The following is a 23743-nucleotide window of genomic DNA, read 5'->3' as shown; positions in this document are numbered from 1 at the left end:
AAGATTTGGACCTAGTTTTTCTTCTATTAAGCACAGCATCTCTGGTTTAATCCCTAGGTCCTTACTCCACTTTGAATTTTGTGCATTGTGAGAGATAGGGCCTTAATTTCATTTTGATGCATATTGATTTCCAGTTTTCCCAGCACCACTTGTTGAAGAGGCTATCTTTTCCCCAACATATGTTTTGGCACCTTTGTCCAAAATGAGATGGCTGTATTTATGTGGGGTTGTCTCTGTGTCCTCTATTCTGTACAATTCTACAAGTTTATTGTCTACAATTTTATTTTGGTACCATTTTTGTTACTATTGCTCTATAGTAATGTTGCAAGTCTGGTATAGTGATGCCACCTGCTTCACTCTTCCTGCTAAGATTTATTTTAGCTATTCTGGGTCTCTTATTTTTCCAAATAAATTTCATGACTGCTTTTTTTGTTTCTATGAGGAATGCCAATGGTATTTTGATTGAAATTGCATAAAATCTGTATAGGGCTTTTAGTAGTATGGTCATTTTGACAATATTATTTCTGTCTAACCAAGAGATTGGTAGATCTTTCCATCTTCTAAGGTCTTCTTTAATTCCTATCTTTAGCATTATGTAGTTTTCATTGTAGAGGTCTTTCACCTCTTTCATTAAGTTGATTCCTAAGAATTTTTTTTGAGGCTATTGTAAATGGAGTGATTTTTCTCATTTTTCTTTCAGAAGATTTGTCACTGATGAACAGAAATGCCTTTGATTTATGGGTGTTGATTTTATTTCCTGCTACTTTTTTAAGGAGTTCATTCCTTAAAAGAAAAAATGTCAACAAATAAGTGACCTAACATTTCATCTCAAAGATCTACAAAAAGAACAAATCAACACCAAAAGCAGTAGAAGACAGGAAATAATTAAAATCAGAGCTGAAATCAATGAAATTGAAACAAAAGAAACAATTGAAAAACTTGACAAAACAAAAAGATGATTCTTTGAAAAAATAAATAAAATGGATAAATCATGCTAACGAAGAGAAGGAGAGAGAAAATTCAAACTACTAACATCCGTGATGAAAAAGGAAATATCGTGATGGACACTACAGAAATACAGAAGATAATTAGAAATTATTTTGAAAATTTGAATTCGAATAATATAGAAAATATTTAAGGCATCAACAAATTTCTAGAGTCGTAGAATTTGCCCAAACTCAATCAGGATGATATACACAAGTTAGACGGATCACTTTTAAGCAATGAACTAGAAGATGCCATGAGAAGCCTACCAACCAAGAAAAGCCCAGTATCAGATGGATACACAGCTGAGGTCTATATTAGTTCTTTTGATGGAAGTTTTATTTTAGTTTTGTTTTATTTCAATGTACTTCTTCCTCTCCAACCTGTCCTTTGTGGACATCTGCTTCACCTCCACCACCGTCCCAAAGATGCTGGCGAACATCCAGACTCAGATCAAGGCCATTACCTATGCAGGCTGCTTCGTACAGATTTACCTTTTTATATTATTTGTTGAGTTGGACAACTTCCTCCTGGGTGTGATGTCCTATGACGGCTATGTGGCCATCTGCCACCCCCTGCACTGCATTGTCATTGTGAACCACAGGATCTCAGATGTGCTGGTGCTGGCATGCTGGGTCACAAATGTCCTGAATTCCTTACTAGAAACTTTAATGACATTGTGGCTGTCGTTCTGCACAGACTTGGAAATCCCACACCTTGTGAACTGAATCAACTGGTCCTACTTGCCTGCTCTGACACTTTTCTTAATGACACAGTGATGTGTTTTGCACCTTTGCTACTGGATGGAGGCCCCCTCATGGGTATCCTTTACTATTAGTCCAGAATAGTGTCTTCCATGAGTGCTATCTTATCAGCTCAGGCAAAATACAAAGCATTCTCCACATGTGTGTCTCACCTCTTCATGGTTCCTTATTTTATAGCACCCTCCTGGGGGTGGACGTTAGTTCTGCTATGACCCAAAACTCATGCTCTACTGCCACAGCCTCGGTGATGTACACAGTGGTCACCCCCATGCTGAACCCCTTCATCTACAGTCTCAGGAATAGAGACATCAAGAGAGCTCTGGAAAAAAATTTCAAGATAACACTATAAAAGGGCCCTATTGCTGGGTCTGAAATATTTTTTGTATCACAGAGCTCAAAGCCTCAGGGCAAAAAAAATTACAATATTTTCATCTGATTTTAGAAGTACAACTTGTTCCTTCTGTTCATTTTCTGGAGTTTCTCTTCCTTTGACTTCAACTTCCCTATGAAAATTATAAAGCACACCCTGATAAGCTTTCTGTTTCCTCTGAGATATGAACAGTGTTCCTCTTAACCACTTGCATACTTATTCAAACTATTTTTAATCCTGGATAGAGATATTGGAAATTCACTTTTGTCTCATGGAATGACATGCATTTCTGAAAACTATTTCTTTTCCCATGATGGATCATATGGAGTAATCTTTTTTTATTGATACTAAACCACACAGTCGTGCATGGTACTCCTGTGGGGGAAATGCATTTGACAGTTAAGATGGCCTGTGTAATAATCCTATACTGGAGGGAATCTCACAGCATGGTTTTGCCCTTGTGGGTCCCTCATGCCTCTGCATGTCCCCATCTCAGCTGCTCTTCCTGATGAGGCAGATTCTAACAGACCAGTGAGCTTCATGGCTGAGCACTGGCTTTTCTTCTCACCATTGGGATTCTTTTCTCTTGCCCAGCATGTTGTCCACAGCCTGTACCATAATCACTGCAAAGTTTATTTTCATGTATTTGAAAATACATGTCTCCGCTTGATGTCTAGATGGAAAGAAAAACTTAAAATGAAAGTTTGGTTACTTTGGCCTCAGAAACAGGATATTAAATATGATGAGACAAACCTCTACATTGCACATTGTATTGCTATGTAAAATATGTCTTTTCATCTGGCAACTACAATAATGGAGGTGTGGAAGGTTGGTGTTCGTGTACCAGGGGTTTGATCGTTGAGGTTGGTCGGCGTTTTCTAGGTTGCACTATTGAGTCATTGATGTGTTTCTGCTTCAAAATGTCCAGTGCTGCCTAGAAATATTAATCCTTCCATTGTTCTAAGTGAAATATTCTCCCCTTTCTGAATTTTGCCACAGCAATAGAAGTGCAATACCCATATCCTCCATTACGTGTGTCCTTCAGGCTCAGAATGACTTCAGTCCTCAAGATCAAAGGTTGGCTCACAAGGGAGCTTGATTCCTGCCCTTCATGGGATTTCTGGCCACAGGCTCTCCTATGAGCATGACTGTTCTTTTCCTGAGTCAGACTCAGAAAACCCCAACAGGTAGTCCCATTGGGTAACAGAAAACCTTATTACACCATTTGCATTGAGGACTGCTTGTTCTACAGCAATAGCTAGCCCTTGCAATGACTAAAGAGAACAGAGTTAAGGGTAATTGTAATAAACTGCCTGTTTGTTTCTTTGGTATTTATTCTTATTTTAAAGACAATATTCACAGTTGGATATAAAAGGTGGGTAAAGTAATCACAGGTTGCAAAGATGAGAGCTTGGATGCCTGTGGGGGACTGTCCTTCTGTCCATCACATCCCCCACTTACCCAGCAGCTCTGACCTAGAGAAGCTCATGCCAACACACACACACTCACTAACATGCTTCTCACCTTGCCTACTTGCTTGAATGGGGAACCCAGCAAACTTCTGTGAAGAGGCAGATAGTCAATGTCTTGGGCTTCACAGGCCCCATGGTCTCTTATAGTGACTCAGCTCTGCCATGAGGGTTTCAGCCATCATAGATACCAAAGGAGCAGGTGTGGTTTTCTCCCAACAAAACTTTACTTATGGAGACCAAAATTTGAGCTTGATGCAACACCACAGTAAGATGCACTTCACAACCCAGAATGAACATAGAGAGGCAAAGACTGCAGAATCCCCCTTGGAGGTGGAACCCAGAACTGCTGGTGCTGGGGAGAGAGAGGAGACTAATGGTTACCAGGGCTGGACAGGGAAGAGGAAGGGAAGTGAAGGTCGTCAACAGGTACAAAGTCACAGTTAGGAGGAATGCATTCTGGTGTTGTGTTGCATACTAGAGTAACTAAGGCTAATCAGAATGTAATTTTTTAAATCTAGAATATTTTGGATGATCTCAGCACAAAGAAGTGATATATGTTTAAGGTGATGCATGTGTCAATTACCCTAAAATGATCATTATACATTTTTTAATATTTATTTTTTAGTTTTTGGCAGACACAACATCTTTGTTTGTATGTGGTGCTGAGGATCAAACGCGGGCAGCACACATGCCAGGTGAGCGCGCTACCGCTTGAGCCACATCCCCAGCCCGATCATTACACATTATTGACAAAAGGTATCAATAATTAATATTAAAAGTAACATTTTTAAAAAAGAAAATAAAAATATTGGTGAGGATGGGGAGAATTTTGAATCCTCATACATTACTGCTAGGAATGGAAAATGGTCCGGCCATTGTGGAAAGCATTTTGGCAGTTGCTCATAAGGTTAAACAGAATTATCACATCACACAGCAACTCCACCCCATCTGTGTGCACCCCAAAGAATAGAAAACTGGGTCTCAAATAGATGCTTGTACACCGATGTTCATAGCACATATTTAGTGCTGAGTTGCTGAGCCTGGTTTTATACTTGCAATCCTCCTTCCTCAGACTCCTGAGCCAATGGGGCAAATTGAAATTCATATGTTCTTAACTGAAAAAGAAAAATGAATGGCAAATAAATACACAGCAATCAATGAAACTGAAATTAATTTTTTAAAAAGGAGCTAAAATGTTAAGCATTAGTTTAGAAAAAAATCTACCAAAATGATTATATTCAATAGTTGTTAGACCAGGGCTGAAATGGGTATTCCAATATGGTAGGTACTAGGGTAAACTTACATAGACATTTTATTCAACAATTTGGTACCAGTTATGAAAATTTAATCTGGATGTACCTAGGACCCAGCAGTCACACCTCTTTTAATCTATGTCACATTAAACAATCCCATGTTCACAGAAAGCTATTTATAAGGTTTACTGCAGTATATTTGGAAGAGTGAAAAATTTCACTACATATAAGCAACCATCAGTAAAGAATAGCAAAATGAATAGGGTATATCGGTATAAATTTTAAAAACAGGATACACCTATGCATGATATAGCTCTTATACAGATATTGAAAAGATCTCCACTATTTCCCCCGCCCCCACTATAGGGCATAAATGCATTCTACTGTCATGTATAACTAATTAAAACAAATAAAAAATTAATTTAAAAAAACTCTAATGCACGAAGTTGAATGGGAAAGGCAAGTTGAAATATAATCCATATGGTATTATCAAGTTAATACTTACAGTATAATATTGTATCTTTTGATAAGTGCAAGGTGAAGAGCCTGAATTTAGGAGCAATGATTTTAAACATAACAGCCCCCATTGGTAACATGAGATTTTTTTCAATAGCATATATAATTATTAATATTATTATATTGTTACAAGTGTTGGCGTAGGCCTTATAAGGGAGAACACACATCATATTCATAATAGATGAGACTTCTGCCTAGCAAACTCAAATTGGGCGAGGAAGCAATACAGAATTTGGTGTAACCTGGGGATGGGGACATTCAAACTTACAATGTAGGGATTTGTCATTATATTCCCCATGGCACACTAGTAACTTAACAATAAAGACTGCAAGAATAAGATCTCTACCAGGTATTTGAAAGAATAGTTTAATTTTTCAGAGCAATTACCCATTTTTCTTTCAGTGTGATTATGAAAGATAAATAGAGAAGAATACTGCTAAAATTTATAAGGAACAATAGTAGTGTGGGGACCAGGTGGCTCTGCGGGAACTGCCTTCTCAGACTTTCTAAGTGTGAGTGTTGGGAATGCCAAGTCTTGTCTCAGGCTGGGGACACGGTGCTTTGGTGGAAGGGAAATGGAAAGGCATGAGCTTACATAGACTCTCTCTCCCTGCCCCCAAGGAGAGTCATGTGTTGGGCTGTTTGACTTCTCCTGTCCCATCTACTGAAGCCCTGAGTTCTATATTTAATCATGAGCCTTGTTTTCATGTAATTTACACAAGTAAGTCTAGGAATAGGTAATAAATAGATAAGTCTATTCATTCTGAACCAAGGTCCTTATGGGGCAAGAAGACCAGGAGAATGATCCTTCATGCTTGAGCTTCTAATACCCAGTGTCCCACCTTCCTGTCTTGAAAGATGGAAGTCACCCCCAAGGAGATCTTCAGCACGATTATTACCCAAACTAAGCAAATATTTGGCAACAAACCTCTGAGTTCTGAGAAATTAACCAGGGAACTGATCGGAGGAAGAAAGCATCCAGACTGTGATTTCCTCTCTGTGGTCAACTTCGTCACGAGTCGTATTTAAACAGGAAGCATTCTTAACTCCTACCAGAACCAAACGTCCTCCGTCACTGGGCTGGCTGGTCTCGGCACCATGAGGAGCGGATGTCTAAGACTGGTCCATGGTAAGTGGAATTGTGACATGTGACAGGCAAGAAAGGGAGCTAGGAGCCACAGCAAGTCCTTTGCTTTATTTTTGACTGGTTTTGTCACTGTCCCTGTAAAGGAGAGCAGGGAGGGTATTTTTAAAAGATATCAGCTCTTTTTTAAAAAATTAAATTCTCAAAGGAGAAATTTATTCCTATAAAGTTACTCTTAGTGAAAACTTTGGGACTTAGCAGAGATTTCTCATTATATTCCCCATGTGCAGCAGGGTTCTCCAGATAAATAAGACCAATAGGGCACTATACAGAAAGAGGGAAGGATGATTATTTTAAGGATATGCTCATGCAATTGTAGAGGCTGAGAAGTCCAGACTATACTGGGTATGTGTCAGGAGGGAGACCAGGGAAGAGGTTGAAGAATGAAGACTAGGAAAGAGGTATAGAATCCAGACTAGGAAGAGTTGGCAAAATGGAGACCAAGAAAAGGGGTCGAATGATGGAGACCCAGAAAAGAGGTGGAAGGATGGAGACCCAAAAAGGGATGAAAGGACGGACCAAGAAAGAGGTGGCAGGATGGAGACCCAGGGAAGAGGTGGCAGGATGGAGACAAGGAAAGAGATGACAGGATGAAGATCTAGGGAATAGGACTCAGGATGGAGACACGGGGAAGAGGTAGCAGGTGGGGACCAAGGAAGAGGTGGCAAATTTGAGACTCAGGGAAGAGGGGACAGGATGGAGACCAGGGAGGAGGGTGCAGGATGGAGACCAGGGAGGAGGGGGCAGGATGGAGACCAGGGAGGAGGTGGCAGGATGGAGACCAGGGAGGAGGGGGCAGGATGGAGACCAGGGAGGAGGGGGCAGGATTGAGACCAGGGAGGAGGGGGCAGGATGGAGACCAGGGAGGAGGTGCAGGATGGAGACCAGGAAGGAGGGGGCAGGATGGAGACCAGGGAGGAGCTGATGTTCCATCTCAGGTCCAGAAGCAGTCTGGGCCAGAACACCGTCCTCCTCCGGGGGCCAGTCTTGGTCTCTTGGGGCCTCCATGGGTTAGATGAGCCCACACAGGAGAGGGGATTCTGCTTTACTTGCATCTTCACATTCAGTGGGGTCTCTTCTGATGAAGACCTCATGGCAATGTTTAGAGCCGGACCAGCTGTCCGGGCAGCACATTAGATAAATTGACCAAGAAGGAACCACCAATACCCCTAGACTTTATTTTAGGGATTGAGAACCAGACTCTCTTTGACTCCTTGCCTGTCTCTCTGTTGAACAGCAAGATGCTCATGTACCTAATGCCCCATTGACTTGAGGAGGGTCCCCAGGATGTGCCCCGGAAGGGGGCAGCTGCTGAGAGGCAGGAACAGCAGGAGAGGCCCCCAACCTGAGCCCAGCACCTGCCCACAGCACCTTCCTGTTGGGGGGTAATAGGGCACCACGGTGTCCCAGGACAGGCCATGGGGCTGACAGTGGTGGTGGCAGATGTGGGTCTCAGGTGCCCCAGCTAGAGCTGCAGGCCAGGTGGCTGCTGTGGTGTGTGTCCCTGAGGAAGGGGACAGGGCCAGACCACAAGAGAGACCAGGCAGGGGACCTGAGAGAACAGCTGGCCCTAACCCTCCCTTCCTACTTAAAGGTCAGCAATGGTGGTAAACACCCTGACACACTGGGGTTTGTTCCCACGTGACCCTAGGACATGGGTGTCATCTTGTCCCCACTCCACGGAAAGGGAAACTGAGGTGGGGCAGAGAGGCAGCCTGCCTGTGCTCCAGGATCTGAACCAGGGCCACCAGGCTCCAGTCCCCCACCCACAGGCCAGGAGAGGCATGGCTGGAGCCCAGAACTTGCCAGGCTCAGGCCCCTTCCCATCACCCAGACCCTCTGGGATGCGCCACCTGGGCTCCCTCTGAGGACTGGACCACGTCCGAGCCTAAGAGGGTCCTCAGCCCCTGCCCTGCAGTGCATCACCTCTGGCCTCCTCTGCCTGCTGGGCCCACTGACCTGCCCTCTCTGTGTCTCAGGGCTGCTGTGTGTCCTGCTGAGTCTCTCCAGAGCTGGAGCCTGGGACTTTCAGCGTGAGTGTGTGGGGAGCAGCCTGTCCACAGCCAGAGCCTGGGAGGGCCCTGCACCCCAGCCCAGGGAGGAGAGGCCTGGGCAGGGAGGCTCAGGGCATCTCCCCACCTCCTGGGACCTCTTCTGGGGACCACATTGCCCCCTCCCAGCCTCTGACTAGTCTTTGCCCCCACAGTCTGTAACCCCTGGTGCCCTCCTAACTCAGAATGTGTCAACGCCACTGCCTGTCGCTGCAAGCCGGGGTTTGCCTCTTCATCTCTAGAGGTCTTCACCAACCCCCTGGTCACCTGTCATGGTAAAGAGGCTTGGGTGGGAGGGCAGGGTAGAGGCACATCAGAGATTGTCTAGAAGGTGTGAGTCCCTGTGTCATTCCCCAGCTCCAGGGGAAGAAAGGGGGAGAGGAGGAGAGTCATGAGGAGGGAAATGAGATCCAAAGTGTCATTTCCCAGTGTCAGTGGGGGTCATGGGTAGGGTCAAGGGCTGAGCCTTTGACCTCAAGGCCATCATCAAAGACAGAAAAGAGAAAGGAAATAGTAAGATGGCAGAGACACCAGGGAATTGCACAGAGAAAACCTGGCCCTGAGGAGTTGGTCTCAGCCTGCCCTTATTTCTGGGAGGGTGACACTGAGCTTGTAGCCCACACACTACCTTGGCATTGTTCCCTGGGAACAATGTCCAATTGTCCAATTGTTCCCTGGGGGAGATAGTCAGAGGACTGTGTTGAGCAGATCAGACTGTGTGAACTTCAGGAATGGCTTGCCCCAGCATAGCCTCAGCAGTGCATCCCAGGATTCTGTGCAAAAGATAGTAACTCAACATCAGACCCCAAGCTGGGGGGTCAGGTAGGGGACAGGAGTCTCTTCCCTAAGAGAACACACATGTTTGGGAGGTGACCCTTGGTCCTATTATGTTGCAGACATCAATGAATGTTTGTTGCCCCGGAAAGAGTCCTGTGGATATTTTGCTGACTGCCACAATGTGCAGGGGAGCTACTACTGCACGTGCTTCCCAGGATTTGAGCTCCGTTCTGGGGCAAAAAAATTCACTAATGTGAGTGAGAACACATGTCAAGGTAAGGCCCACCCCTCACCTCCCCCTGCCACATGCAGTTCAGGGCACCAGAGCTGATCTGGGGACAGTGCCCAGTTATAGCCTCAGCACCTGGACTGTGAGGTGGGGCAGCTGTGCGTGAACCTGTCACCAGCACGAGAAGCAGGGGAGGGTCAGGGCACTCTGGGACCAGCTGCTTGGCCCCATCCTGACAGCTCTGCTTGTGCCGATGGCCAGGGCGCTTATCAGGAAACCCTGTGGACATGAGAGATGTGTCAACATCATTGTTGTTTTCTGTTTAAAAAAATGCCAGGCTCCAGTGGCCTGTGCCTGTGGTCTCAGTTGGGAGGCAGAGGCAGGAGGATCACTAGAGCCCAGGAGCCCAACCCCTCCTGGTAAATAGAAAGACCCCATCCCTAGGGCAGAAAATTGGGGAAGAGAGAGAAAAGAAAAAGAAAACCACAGGAAGGAGCCCCTATCTTCTAAAGCTACAAACAAAGATAGAGGCTGGGGTGTGGCTCTGGGGCATAGCCCTTGCCTGGCATGAGCAGGAAAATCAAAAACAAAACCAGAGATATCTTGGCTCTTGGTTCACTGTGGGACTTCAGACAAGTCACCTCACCTCTCTGTGCTGCAGTGTGTCCATCTGCAGAAGGGGAGTCCTGGCCTGGGGCATAGCTCAGTAGTAGAGCACTTGTCTAGCAGGTGTGAGTCCCTGGGTCAGTCCCCAGCACCAGGGGAACAAAGTAGGGGACAGGGGAGTCATCAGGAGGGAAATGAGATCCAAAGGCACTGAGCAGGTCCTGGCTCCCAGAAAGTGCTGTTAGCAATGGCTTCTGAACTAAACAGGGCCTGGCCCCAGTTGTTGTGCTCACATGCCCTTAGGTCTGGGGGGATGAGGAGCTTCCAGCCCATGTCCAACTCAGCATTGTCCCCTGGGTCCAGATCCAGGGGTGTCAGCCAGAGGACTGGGACAGAGGTATCCTGTGGCATCCAGGGTACAAGGCCTGGCTGACACAGGTGGTGCCCACTCCAGGCCACTGTCCCACCAGCACAGAGAGGGAGGGTGGTGTGAAGGCCAAGGTCAGAGGCAAGGACCAGCTCCCTGTGTCCAAAGCCTGGACTGGCCACCCGTGAGCAGCATGGGATCTGTGATTGCCCCATGGGGGCTGGACAGGGGCCCTTAGGGAGCATCAGCCCTGTCCTGGCCCGTCCTGCTGTTGATCCACAGCCCAGATGAGGGGTCCCAGCAGGGCATCCTCAGGTGCAAAAATGGGTCCAGGAGACCAGAAGCCCTCCCTGCCTCATCCTGACCCAGGAATCCTCTGGGCTCTGGGAATCTTTGGCCCCTTTCTGGGACACCCAGGGCCATCTGCCATGAGCTGTCACTCACTCCTGTCTTGGGTTCTCTGAGGATGCTGTGTTGGCCATTCACCTCAGGCCTCTGTCCTGTGGGTCCCTGTGGCACTCAGAGGGGACCTGCTTCCTGAGCATGTTCCCCTCACGTTTAGAGACCAGGAGAGATAAGACGCCAGGAAACACCCCAGGCCTCAGCTGGGAGCTGCTTCCAGAAGCTTCCTCATTTCATGTCTGTGGCCCTCTCTGATAAGGGGGAACTTCCTCCAGGGGTGGGGACAGCAAGACTCCCCGGAGACAAGCTGGGCACCTTGGAAAGGCTGTCAGTGTCCACCCACAGTTCTGAGTGCCACACTAGGAGCTGGGGGATTCCTGGGGACGATCATGGGTGCATTTTTGCTGCTGTGAGGAAAGGCAGGTGGAATCTGCTGGGTCCTGGGAACCTGGGGCTTTTGGTTTTCCAGTTGTTTGTTTGTTTTGGTCCTGGGGACCTAACCCTGGGGCCTTATCACTAACCACATCCCTGGCCTCCTGAGTCACTGGGATTACAGCATGTGCCACCTCACCTGCTTGAGCACCTCGCTTTAGTTCTTCTTCTGCTGCTCAGTGGCAGGGTTTTTAAATTGTTATGAAATATGCATCCATAAAACTTACCATTTTAACCATGTTCCAGTATACTAGTTCTGTGGCACTGAGGACATTCTGTTACACAACCATCTCAGTCATCCTTCTCCAGGATTATAATCCTGTTTTCTTTCTGTATTATTTAATTGACAAATAAAAATGTTGTACGTATTGATCAGGTACAGAAGGATGTTTTGAAACATGTGTGCACATTGGGATGACTAAATGGAGCTTATTAGCATATGCAATGCCTCAGGTGTTGATTTTTGTGGTAAGAACACTTCATATCTAATTCCTCAGTGATTTTCAAGAATACAGACCGTTGGCCAGACCCAGTGGTACATACCTGGGATCCAGAAGCTCAGGAGGCTGACACAGGAGGATCTTAAGTTCAAAGCCAGCTTCAGCAACTTAGCAAGGTCCTAAGCAATTTAGTGATACCCTGCCTCAAAATAAGGAATAAAAAGGGCTGGGGATGCGGCTCAGTAGTAGAGTACACTGGGTTCAATCCCTGGTATCAAAAATAAATAAATATGAACAATAGATCTCTTGAACTTAGCTCCTCCTACCTGAAATTTTGTGCCTTGGATGCACATCTCTCCAACCCCCTCCTGTTGCCCTGATCCCTGGGAAACACCATGCTACCCTCCCTTCCAGGAGTTTGACTGTTCAGGTCCCACGTGGAGGTGACACCCACCATGTGGTATTTGTCCTTCTTGTCTGGCTTGTTTCACTTAACATATGTCCTCCAGGTTCACCTGTGTTGTTGTGATTGACAGAGTTTCCTTCCTTTTTAAGCCTGAATAGCATCTCTCTGTGGGTGGGTGTTCTTATTCACTGTTCCATGCATGTGTGTGTCCCCATACAGAACCACACTGTGTTGTCACTACAGCTTCCCAGTAGATTCTGAAGTCAAGTCATGGGATGTGCCCAGCTTTGCTCTGTTTCTGAGCACCTGGCTTTATCCTCAGGTGTTAATGATGAGTGTCACTCTGGGAAGCCCTTGGCCATGACCTCCCACCCCCCACTGCTTAGGCATCAAGGGTGGCCATCACTGCCACCTTCTCCCTGAGCGTAGACCACCTGTAGGATCCCAGTGTTGCAAAGATTCCCAGAGGGGAGGGTCCAGGGAATGGCTGGGCCTCCCTCTGCCACTCCAGGATGGAGAGGAGATGTAGATCCCTTGCCAGGCCCCACCATGGCACAGAATCTGAACCCACATGTCCTTGGGCTCTGCTCCAGAGAGCAGAGTGGTCCTGGGAATTCCAGAGAAGGCCGGCCTCAGAAGGTCCACCTGGCGTCTTAGGTCTGTCCACATCTCACAGCAGAGTCAGGCTGAGCACCTGGGTCTCTTCCCTGAGAGAAAGCACAACTTTGGGAGGTGAGCCTCTGACCTGTCATGTTGCAGACATCACCAAATGAGGGCCATGAGAGTGCCCTGTGGAAAATCTGCAGACGGCCAGGTCATACAGGGCACAATTGCTGCCTGCACAGCCCAGGCTGCGTGCTCATTTCTGGAGCCAAGAATCCTTTTATTAATGAGAGGAAAACTGCTGCAAGGAGGCCCTTCCCCCACCTCCCCATCATCAGGGTTGAGGTTGCCAGTCCCTTTCCTGTGACATCTATATGGCAGAACCCTGGTTACAGGAGTGGTGCCCTGGTCTGAGACAGGCAGGTGTGCATGTACCTGTCGCCCAGCACAGAAGCAGGGTAGCATGAACGTCAGGGGCAACTCTGCGACTGGCTGCCTGGGTCCAATACCTGCCTGTGCCACCTGTTAGCTGTATGTTATTAGTCAAATCACTACCTCTCTTTAAACTTGGTCTACCCATCTGTATATGAAAGGTGATCATAACAGTGCCTACCTCCTGTGTATTCCAGGAGGATTATGAAAATTACAAGGGCCTGTAAGAGAGCCTGGCACATGGTGGGTGCTGGACTTGTCTTATGTGTTTAAAAGATGAGCACATCTGCACCCATTTAAGGAGTTGCCCAAAGGTTTGGGTCTTCCTGGGGGCCATGTCCCTGCCACTCAGAAGAAAGCTAGTTCCACACAACTTGCTCTGGTCCTTGCCATGGTCTGGCCTGACACCATGATTTCCAGGAGGAGTAACTTCAACACATGAGCAGGATTTGCCTCCTTCCAGGGCAAGGTGGTTAGGCAAAGAAAGCTGCTTCCAGGATCCATGGGACCAGGTGGAATCCAGCAGTGGGTGGGCAGGAGCCAGGACCCATCCACGGAGAAGATGCTAGTGCCAAGGACACAGAGGGAAAAGGGAAGGTGCATGAATGTAGGAGATACACAGGGCTAAACTGGGGATCCAGGAGATTCTGAGGACACAAAGTCCCTATGGGTGCACATTGTGCCATGTGTACATGCCTTGGCCAGAGGATCCAGAGGGCTGTGTGGAAAGACCAGGGTCCTGGGAAAGGAACAGGGGTTCTGACGGGAGGTTCCTGAGGGACCTGAGCAGCAGCAAAAAACTACCTGGGAGGACATATTTCTGCAGCCTCACAACCTGCATCAGTACAGGGCAAGCCTGGGGCACACCAGGGCTTGCACACTCCTCGACACACACACAAGAGTGTGGGTCACTGGGTGGCAGCACCACAGCCCAGGCAGGGCACCAATGGGAGGAAAGGAAGTGGAGATCAAATTGTGTAGAGCACTGGTCCTGGCTTCAGTGGGAACCAACCTCTCTCTCTATGTCCCCAGATATGGACGAGTGCAGCTCCGGGCAGCATAAGTGCCACCGCTCTACCACCTGCACCAACACCTGGGGGAGTTACTTGTGCCAATGCCGCCCAGGCTGGTTGCCAATTCCTGGGAGACACAATGGCTTCTACAAAGAGATCTGCAAAGGTACCCGGCCAACCCTGACCCCAGAACCTCCCCCACCCCACACACACATGCACACCCAGATGCACATGCTCATACATACCCACACACGCACACCTGCACTCCTCCTAATGAACCACTGTCCTGTCCCCACAGTCAAGCCCTTCTTCACCTGGCCTCTGCCCCCTGGAGTCCACAGCCAGGTGAGCGCCCCAGCCAGGACAGGGAGGTGGGAATCCCTGAGGCAGCACCCTGTCCACCCCTTGGCCCTGAGATTCCCACCTACCTGTGACCCCTCATCTCACCTCCCCAGAGACTCTCCCATTTCTTTGAAAAAGTCAACAATCTGCACAGGGATTTAAACTCAGCCATGGCCAAGGACACCATCCAGGTAAGGGCAGGGTCCAGGGGAAGCAGGGGAAGATCTAACACACAGGGAGATGGGCAGCTTTGGTCTGGGGGAAGGGGGACAGGCCCAAGCACACTGGCATCCTGGTCTGAGCTGGCCACTCTCCCAGGACAGGTGGAAGAGGACACTGGGAGCCACACACACTGTTGGACTCCCACGTGCACTGTCTGTCCTCTTGCTCTGATCCTGGTCTTGGTCATCCTTGACTGTCACGAACATGGGCTGATCTATGAGGATAAAGGACCACCCAGGGAGTCCCAAACCATGCTCTCTTTATCCCCAACTGGACAGTGTCTGGGTCTGTTCTGTGGGGCTAAGTGGTCAAGCTCTTTGTGTGGTCCTTCTGGCCTGAGTCCAACTGCTCTGTGCCCCCATCCCTCCAGGGGATCATGCAGGAGGTGGATGAGCTGCTGGAGACCCCTGGGGACCTGGAGACCCTGCCTCCCTCACAGAAGCACTGCGTGGCCACTTACCTAATGACAGGCCTGGAGAGTGCCCTGAGACACCTGAGCAGGGCTCTGCCTGAGGGGACAGCAACCTTCAATTATTCTGCAGGCACACGTAAGTCCCTGGGTCTGTGCCAGCCCCTGTTCATTGCCTCATCCTCTTCTGATCCCACAAGAGCTAGTGGCCACACTGTACCTCAGCATGATTCACATAATAATCACAACAGTGAAAAAGGCAGAAAACTACAAATAATACACATTTAGGTAGCAAAACAGAAACGGATTCAAAAACTAATGTGGACGAATACAAATGAATCTTTTTTAAGTATGCTTTGTTTCATTGTGGTAAAATTCACATAACATAAAATTCACCATTTAAGTTCATCACTTATCATTCACCAAAAAGTGAATATGTAAATAAAATCCACCAGTTCGACATTTCAGTGGAATCAATAACATTCACAAACTGATGCAGCCATCACCTCCATTTCTAAGACATTTTTCTCCAAAATTAAACACAGTGCCTACTCGGCTATCATTCCTCATTCCCACCCCCTAACTCTGCTTGCTGTCTTAATAGAGCTGCCTATTCTATCATTTAGTGTAAAGCAAAGTGTGACCTGTCCCTCTAGCTTCTTCCACCTAGAATAATGCTGTTGAGCATGGCATAGCATCACTCCATCCCTTTTCGTGGCTGAATATTATTCCATCCTATGGGTGTTGAGTTGACCCACTCAGCCACTGATTAACATTTGGGTTGGTTTTACCATTTGGCTATTGTGAATAGTGCTGCTAAGATATTGATGTATAAGTATTTGTTTGAATAATATTTGCAGTTCTTGGAGTATCTACTGAGAAGTAGAATTGCCAGGTAACCATGGTAGTTCTGTGTTCAAATTTGGGGCAAACTACCAGACTGTTTGCAAAGTGGCTGCACTGTTGTATATTACACCAGAGGGGTGTAATGGTCCCCTCTCCAAGGCCTTGACAAAAAGTGTTACTTCCATCATGTTTGGTTTTATCAAGGCCTTTCTATTGTACACGAGGCGATGTCTCGTTGCCGGTTTGAGTTGTATCTCCCTGTTGATGGGTGATGGTTGGCATCTTTTCATGTGCCTCTGGGCCATTTGTGTATCTTTTTGGAGAAATGTCTGTTCAGATCCTTTGTGCATTTGTGATTGGGATGGTCCTTTGGTTTTTGAGTTGTAAGAGCTTTTCATCTATTTTGACAGGAGACCATTATGAGATGTGCAACTTGGAAATGCTTTCTCCATCCTATGGATTATCTTTTCACATCTGTGATAATCGTTTCACTTTAATGTCAGATGTTTTCAATTTTGAGGACGTCTACTTTATCTACTTTCTCCTTCATTGTTGTACATTCAACATCATATCTAACAATCCATTGCCAAATCCATGGTCTCTTATGGGCTTCAGTTCTTAGATTGAGGCCTTTGTTCTATGTTGCGTTAATCTGTTTGTGTGGTGTAAGGTAGGGGTCCACTTCCTTCTTTTTCCTTGGAGACTGTTCTTATGCCCATTGAATAGTCTTGGTCCCCTGGTTGAAAGGCACTTGACTGCAGAGGTGCAGGTTTATTTTTGGGCTCACCTTTCCCTCTGTCTTCATGCCAGTACCAAGCTGCTTTGGGCTCTGCTAATTTGCCATCAGTTCTGAAATCAGGAGTGTGAGTCCTCCCACTTTGTTGTTCTTTTCAGCCACGCTTTAACTACTTGGATCTCTTGCAATGCTGTGTTAGTTTTAAGGTGAGTTTTCCATTTAAGTAAATTATAATGTTAATGAGCTGTTGGGACATGGATAGGGATGACATTGATCCTTTAGATCTCTTTGGAGAGTGTCTCCATCTTACATATATAATGTTTCCCAATCCATGAACATGAGGTGTCTTTCACTTCATTTAGGGTCTCCTTTCAAAACCCTCTATAGTTCTCCAAGTACAAGTCCTGAGTTTCTTAGTTAAATTGATTCCTAATATTTTGTTACAGATTGTGTTCATAAGCAATAAATCTCTTATTTTCTTTTCTTGTGATATATTTATCTGGTTTCTGCATCAGAGTAATATTGGCCTCCAGTAATTACCATGTGGTGTCCCCTATTATGTTATCTGAAAGAGTTTAAAAAGAATTCATATTCATTCTTCCCTATTTGGTTGGTGAATTTCACAATCAAAACCATCTGATTTCAGATGTGCATTTAGGAGGTTTTTCATTACTGCTTCAATCCCTTTACCTGTGATAGGTCTCTTCAGATTTTCTACTTCTTCTTGAGTCAGTTTTAGTAGTTTCTGCATCCCTAAGAATTTGTCTATTTCATCTAAGTTTTCTAATTTGTTGGTGCAAAATTGCTCCTACTGTTAAAATTCTTCATAACTTCAGATTTCATATACAACTGTGTATGCACTCATGTACACATAATATATATATATATATATATATATATATATATATATATATATATATATGAAATCTGAGGTTACAAAATATTATAAACATGTCTTTTATACACTTGAATATATGTGTGATTATAGTAAATGGGAAGTTCAATAAATACATGTATATCATGAGACATATGTGTACATATAGAATATTCACATATACACATATATATTCCTAACATAACTCTTCTTCTTCCTACAACTCATAGAACTGTCCGTAAAAGTGCAGAAGCAAGGAGATGGTAATGTCACCTTGAATCTGAATCAGGCAAAGATGCAGCTGAACTGGAATCTGGCACAGAAATCTGCTCACAGAGGTAACATCTGAGATGGGGAGAAGGTGGGATGTCCACCTTACACCAGTACCATACTGTTTGGAAGAGGCCTCAGGGTGGGAAAGATGCCCAAGGATGTGAAAAAATACAGAATTAAAGACTAAAGGGTGATGTGGGTGGGAAAAGGTCACTAGAAGAGCGTCCATAGGGGAGATTCTGGGGAGTGATAAGGCCTCATTCTGTTGTGAGCACGTGTGAATGTGGAGCAGCAAGTCCCTCTATTATGTATCATTATAACACAGCAATTCAAAAGGAGGAGAGGCCATCTAAGGAGGAGGCCCTGGAGGAGACCCTGAGACTCACCTGTGGCCTCGTCCTGCAGGCCCTTCTGTGGTGGGCTTGGTCTCCACTCCAGGGATGGACAAGCTGCTGGCTGAGGCTCCCCTGGTCCTGGAGCCTGAGAAGCACGTGGCTCCCCATGGGACACCCAAGGACTCGCTGCTGAGGGTCTCACCTGTCCTGCTCTCGGATGTCATCTCAGCCTTTTTGAGACGCAAAAACACCCAGAACCTCAGATCTCCAGTTACCTTCACCTTCTCCCATCCTGTGAGTGGGAGGTGGGGGACCACGATGTGGGAAGAGCCACAGGCCCAGGCACACCCTTGTTGTCCGTCTTATACTTGAGGTTCAGTGGGTTTCCCCACAAGTGCCCCTATCCTGGAAATTCAGCCCTTCCCATGCCAGCCCTGAGGGGTCAGACTCTCCAAGCACAAAAAGACTAGCTCACACCTCTATGATGTTCCTATAGCTGGTGACCTCTGAGCCAAAGCGTGAAGTGCTCTGTGTCTTGTGGGACCATGGCCAGAATGGATGTGGTCACTGGGCCACTGCAGGCTGCAAGACATTGGGCACCAGAGACGGCAGCACCACCTGCCGCTGTACCCACCTCAGCAGCCATGCAATCCTCATGGCCAGCTATGATGTGCAGGTGAGAGGCTACCTTCATCATCAATTGCTGCAAAACAGTTTTATGCAAATATTGCTGCTTAAGTGAAACAAATTTGTTACCTCACACTTCTGTGGGTCAGCAACCCAGCACAGGGGAGATAGGTTCCTTGCACATGGTCTTACAAGGCTGAAATAATTGCATTGGACAGGGCTGCAGTCTCACCTGGGACTCACGGCCCTCCTCCCAACTTCCTGGTTACAGGCAGAATACAGTTCCCTTCTCTTAGCAGCTTTCAGCAGGGGAAAACACTACTTTCCTAAGAACCACCCACATTTCTTCTCATATGACGATTGTAGGCCTTCTTCACCAGGCCTCTGCCCCTTGAAGTCAACAGCCAGGTGAGCACCCCAGTAAAGACAGGGAGGTGGGAATCCTACCATGGCCAAGTATCCACCCCTTAGCCCTCAGCTTCCCATCCACCCATTACCCCTCATCACACCTCCCCAGAGTCTCTCCCACTTCTTTGAAAAAGTCAAAAATCTACACAGGGATTTCAAGCCAATTGTGGCCAAGGACACCATCCAGGTAAGGGCAGGATCCAGGGGAAGCAGGGGAGACCTCACATACAGGGAGGGGGGAAGCTGTGGTCTGGGGGAAGGGGGACAGGCCCAAGCACAGTGGGGTCCTGCTCTGAGCTGGCCACTCTCCCAGGACAGGTGGAAGAGGACACTGGCAGCCACACACACTGTTGGATGTGCACGGGCACTGTCTGTCCACTTGCTCTCATCCTGGTCTTGGGGTGTGGACGTCTGTGGGGTCATTATTTTGACTATCACACCAATTACATAGATTGGCTTTCTCTTTCATGGAGCCATCAAAATATGCCTCATGTTCTAGATAATTGAATAGATTCACCACCCCCTCCCTCCACCACAGCCCCTAGGAATGATATTCACATTGAGGAAAAGAAACATCAACTTTTTGTCTAGAAAATAGGAAGCTATCAGATGGGGAAATTCAGGTGTTTACCATCTTGGGCACTGGACCGCTGTGTTGGTTCCCTGATGTCATTTATCCTCCAGTGTCTCCTTAAACTGGGCATCTCCAGGGTTTGAGTTGTTGGAGTATCTCCCTCTCATTTTGGAATCCCTTCCTTGGCTCATTTAATAAAACAAAACATTTGTCTTGTAATCAATTCTGAATAATTTTCTGAAGCACAGCATTCACAAGGCTCAAGTGAAGTTGCCCATGTAAAATAGTAGAAGTGTGCTGAGCTTCCACAGATGCAGGAATGAAAAACTCCCTGGGGACGGGGAAGATATGGAAAGAGAGAATTCAACACTCCTTCCTTTAATAGTAGGTGATGGGCAATAGATAACAATGGCAGCCTTTCCTTAATGTTCTTCCTGCTCTCGGTCAGAAGCCAACACAAACCCTGAAGTGGGGAGATCAGATCCATCTCTCTCTTTTTTTTTGGCAGAGAGGTACCAGGGATTGAACTCAGGGGCACTCAACCACTCACCCACATCCCACCCCCTACACTGCATTTTAATTAGAGACATGGTCTCACTGAGTTGCTTAGCGCCTCACTGTTGCTGAGAATGGCTTTCAGCTCATGACCTCCTGCCGCAGCCTCTCAAACTGCTGGGATTACAGGCATGGACCACCATAACTGGTTCAGATCCATCTTTTGAAAGATACATTTTTTGTGTGTTTTTGCAGCACATTTACCTGCTCTTATCTTCTGTAACTTAAGGGATAGGAAATGTAGGAAGATGAGACTTCTGAGAAAGACCAAAATCAGCAAAATTAAATCCAATGTAGCCTGTTGGTCAAGCCCTAAGAAATCCATCTGGCAAGACAATTTTGTGATTGAAATCTTCATTTGAAATGTGTGTGTGTGTGTGTGTGTGTGTGTGTGTGAGAGAGAGAGAGAGAGAGGAAGAAAGAAAGAGAGATTAAACCCCATAAGCATATATGATTATTATTTGCTGAATAAACATTTCAAAAACTAGGGAGCAGGATGGTGTCTAAGATCTGCCAGTGGTCATACCCCAGGCACAACAGGTTTAACAGATATAATTTTAAAATTCCCTGTGTATATTTGAGGTGTGCCACGTGAATATAGGATACATACAGAAAATAAAATGGTTACTGTAATAAGGAAAATTAACTTATCCATCATCTCATATTCCTTTTTTTTAAACCAAGCAGCTAAAATCTACTTATATGACAAATTTCTTCTTTCCTTTTTTAAACAGAACTTGTAAGTTATTTTTCTACAATCTTATATGTCATTTTTAAATAATTATCATTCCAGACTGATTAGAAAGACCATCTGAGCTACAGCCTCCTTCCCCATGGACAATCTGAACCGCCACTGGGTCATTTTTTAGCCATTAGGACGGGACAAAGACTCTGTGCTGTGTGTTTCAAGAAATCCATGGTGTTGGCCATGTGAAGGGATTCTTGGAGGACATGATCGACATTCAACTCCTGCAGAACTGAAATGTGTCCATGCCCGACCTGTTGCTGAGCAAACTCAACATCCAGATGCCATCTGCAGCCCAATTCCTCAGTTTCTTTGTTTAATATTCTTCTACTGCAGCCCCTCCTATGAGGCTTCTTCCATGCAAAAATTCTAGAAGCAAGAAAACCAGCCTGCCCCGATGCTCATATCAACAATATTTAAAAGGACTTGAAGGCGCTTTAAACTTTTTAACAAAAAAAAAGAAGAATAGAAAAAATAAAAGGTTTGTATGGAAATATTGTGGTATCTGCAAGGAAGTTGGCATGCCCTATGTGGGATTTGGACTTTTCAGGATGTGGAAGACTCCCAAGAATGCCATATTCCACTTAAATATTTCATAACGGTGAAGTCATGGTCAAATTACCAAGAAAATAGATCCCCAGATAATGTCATGACAGATGGAGTTAGTGAAATCAGGAGGAGGAGATATGACTGAGCAGACATGGAGATGGGCCTGAGTCACTTCCTGGGCAGTGAGTACAAACAGCACCTGCAGATATTTGCTAAGAAACTTACAAAAAGGCTATTTTTAAGTCAGGACTTATGTGACTCTGGTCCTTGCCTCTGCAAAGAAGAAAAAAATCCCTGATTGACATTTTGACTGGACTGAAGGCTGCATGGACACTGTGTGCCATGCCCAGGAGTGGGCAGGGGTTGACTTCCTTAAACCTTAGATCTATATAAACCCCTAGACAATAGCCACTCTTCAGTGTCCCTCTCTGGGACCCCTGCCTCTTGAGGAGCCCTGCTCTTTATTAGTCTGATAAATCCTGTTACTTTGCTCTCACTCTTGTGTCCATAGAAGTATATTCTTTAAATTTATGAGAGAAAGAACCCAACCCCACGCTCTGTGCTACATTGGTAAAAATACTGTTTTCATTCCAAAAATAATTTAAATCAGAATTTTTACTTTAAATAAAATTCATTAAATATGTTCATCCTCTCAATTTTCTAAGTAAAATGCAGATACATGTTTTTAAATATGTGGAATGATTATCTCTGGGTCATGAGTTTTAGAATGAATTTTTGCTTTTGACATTTTTTAAGCCTTCAGGCAATGGGATACATCACTTTTGCAATAGGAAATAGCCAATGCTGTCTCAAAGATCACCATGCTTCTGTTCACCACAACATCACAAAGCACTGGGTAAAAAAGAGGTTAGGAAATACACAGGCAGGTTAGGCATAAATACAATGATAGAATTGTTTCTTTGGAAGTCTTTAATTATACTGTTACAGTAATCAGTGAAAAGAACATAAAACATGGAAATCTTACATCTCCCACCAAACCCAAGTCTGTTTACTCCCCTGCTTGAAAAGGGCCCAATGAATCAAGGGCAGTTTGGGGGGTGAGGAAAAATCATTTACTGAGCTCACAGTGGGCTAGCGGCCTAAAAGACTGCCTTAACTCAGCAGACACTTGAGCTCCTTTCAATATTCAAGTGAGGGGGAAAGAAGGGGGTTAAGTTAGGAAATGACAGGTGACCAGACTTCTAGACATCTCTCCAATGGGCCCACGCTGGCCACCTGTTTATCATGGAGCTCCTGTAAATACTGAAAATGTCTTATCTTGGTATCATCAGCCTTGAAGGGGGAAGAAAGAGATGAGGGAGGATTCAGATAAATCAGATTTGTGCTGCTAGTTTGGGGAAAACATTCCTCAAAAGATGGACTCACCTACATGCAGAGTGGAGCAGAAACAGTCTCATCAGTGGTCAGGGCAGCAAAGGGGGTGGACACGATATGGAGGCAGAGATGCTGAGACAGTTCACAGCTGCACAGGCCCAGGAGAAGCGCTGTTGACAGAAGAGCTCAAGCCCCTCAAAGGCAGCACCAGCCACTATTACCACACAACGTGAATCAACCTCACTGACATGATATTGAGGGGTGCCACGTGAATACAGGATACATACAGTGGAAAAAACAACTGAAGAGGGCTCTGTATGGCTCAATTTCCATGAACAGGAAGTGAAAACTTATGGTGGTAGAACTCAGAGCAGTGGTGACCTCTGGGGACAGGGTTTACAGACTGGGGTGGAGTCCAAGGGAGACTTCTGCAGTGACGAAGTATTGACTTTTTGATGGGGTAGTAGTCAGTGTAGACACACATAAAACTCATCAAGGTTCACACTAAGATTTATGAACTTTGGTGTAAATCATCCCTCAAATAACAGTATTATAAAACATAAAAGAACACAGTGAGAAGACACACAAATGGAAACCATGCTGAGTCAGAGCACCATGAGAAAGTCACTCCCTGTCCCTCACCCGGTGGCCT

General features: G+C 46.0%; 2 protein-coding genes across 2 annotated transcripts in view; both read left to right on the top strand.

Moving 5' to 3' along the window:
* The first annotated feature begins 6457 nt into the window (after positions 1-6457).
* Positions 6458-23743, top strand: part of LOC143642118 (adhesion G protein-coupled receptor E2-like) — a 93401-nt gene continuing 76115 nt past the window's right edge. The window contains exons 1-5 of the mRNA XM_077110237.1: positions 6458-6488; positions 8483-8536; positions 8710-8829; positions 9451-9606; positions 14281-14427. Of these exons, the coding sequence (XP_076966352.1) occupies positions 6458-6488; positions 8483-8536; positions 8710-8829; positions 9451-9606; positions 14281-14427 (508 nt within the window). The remainder of the gene's footprint in view (positions 6489-8482; positions 8537-8709; positions 8830-9450; positions 9607-14280; positions 14428-23743) is intronic.
* Positions 14535-22223, top strand: LOC143400024 (adhesion G protein-coupled receptor E2-like). Its single transcript, XM_076857268.2, has 7 exons — positions 14535-14606; positions 14717-14794; positions 15196-15373; positions 17921-18028; positions 18369-18592; positions 18795-18974; positions 21256-22223. Exons 1-7 carry the CDS (start codon positions 14535-14537, stop codon positions 21262-21264), a joined length of 849 nt encoding a protein of 282 aa, XP_076713383.2. The 3' UTR covers positions 21265-22223.

This window comes from Callospermophilus lateralis, chromosome 1, assembly GCF_048772815.1.
Source record: "Callospermophilus lateralis isolate mCalLat2 chromosome 1, mCalLat2.hap1, whole genome shotgun sequence".
NCBI classification, from domain to species: domain Eukaryota; kingdom Metazoa; phylum Chordata; class Mammalia; order Rodentia; family Sciuridae; genus Callospermophilus; species Callospermophilus lateralis.
Note: the sequence above shows the minus strand (reverse complement) of the source record. Positions and strands in the feature narration are given on the sequence as shown.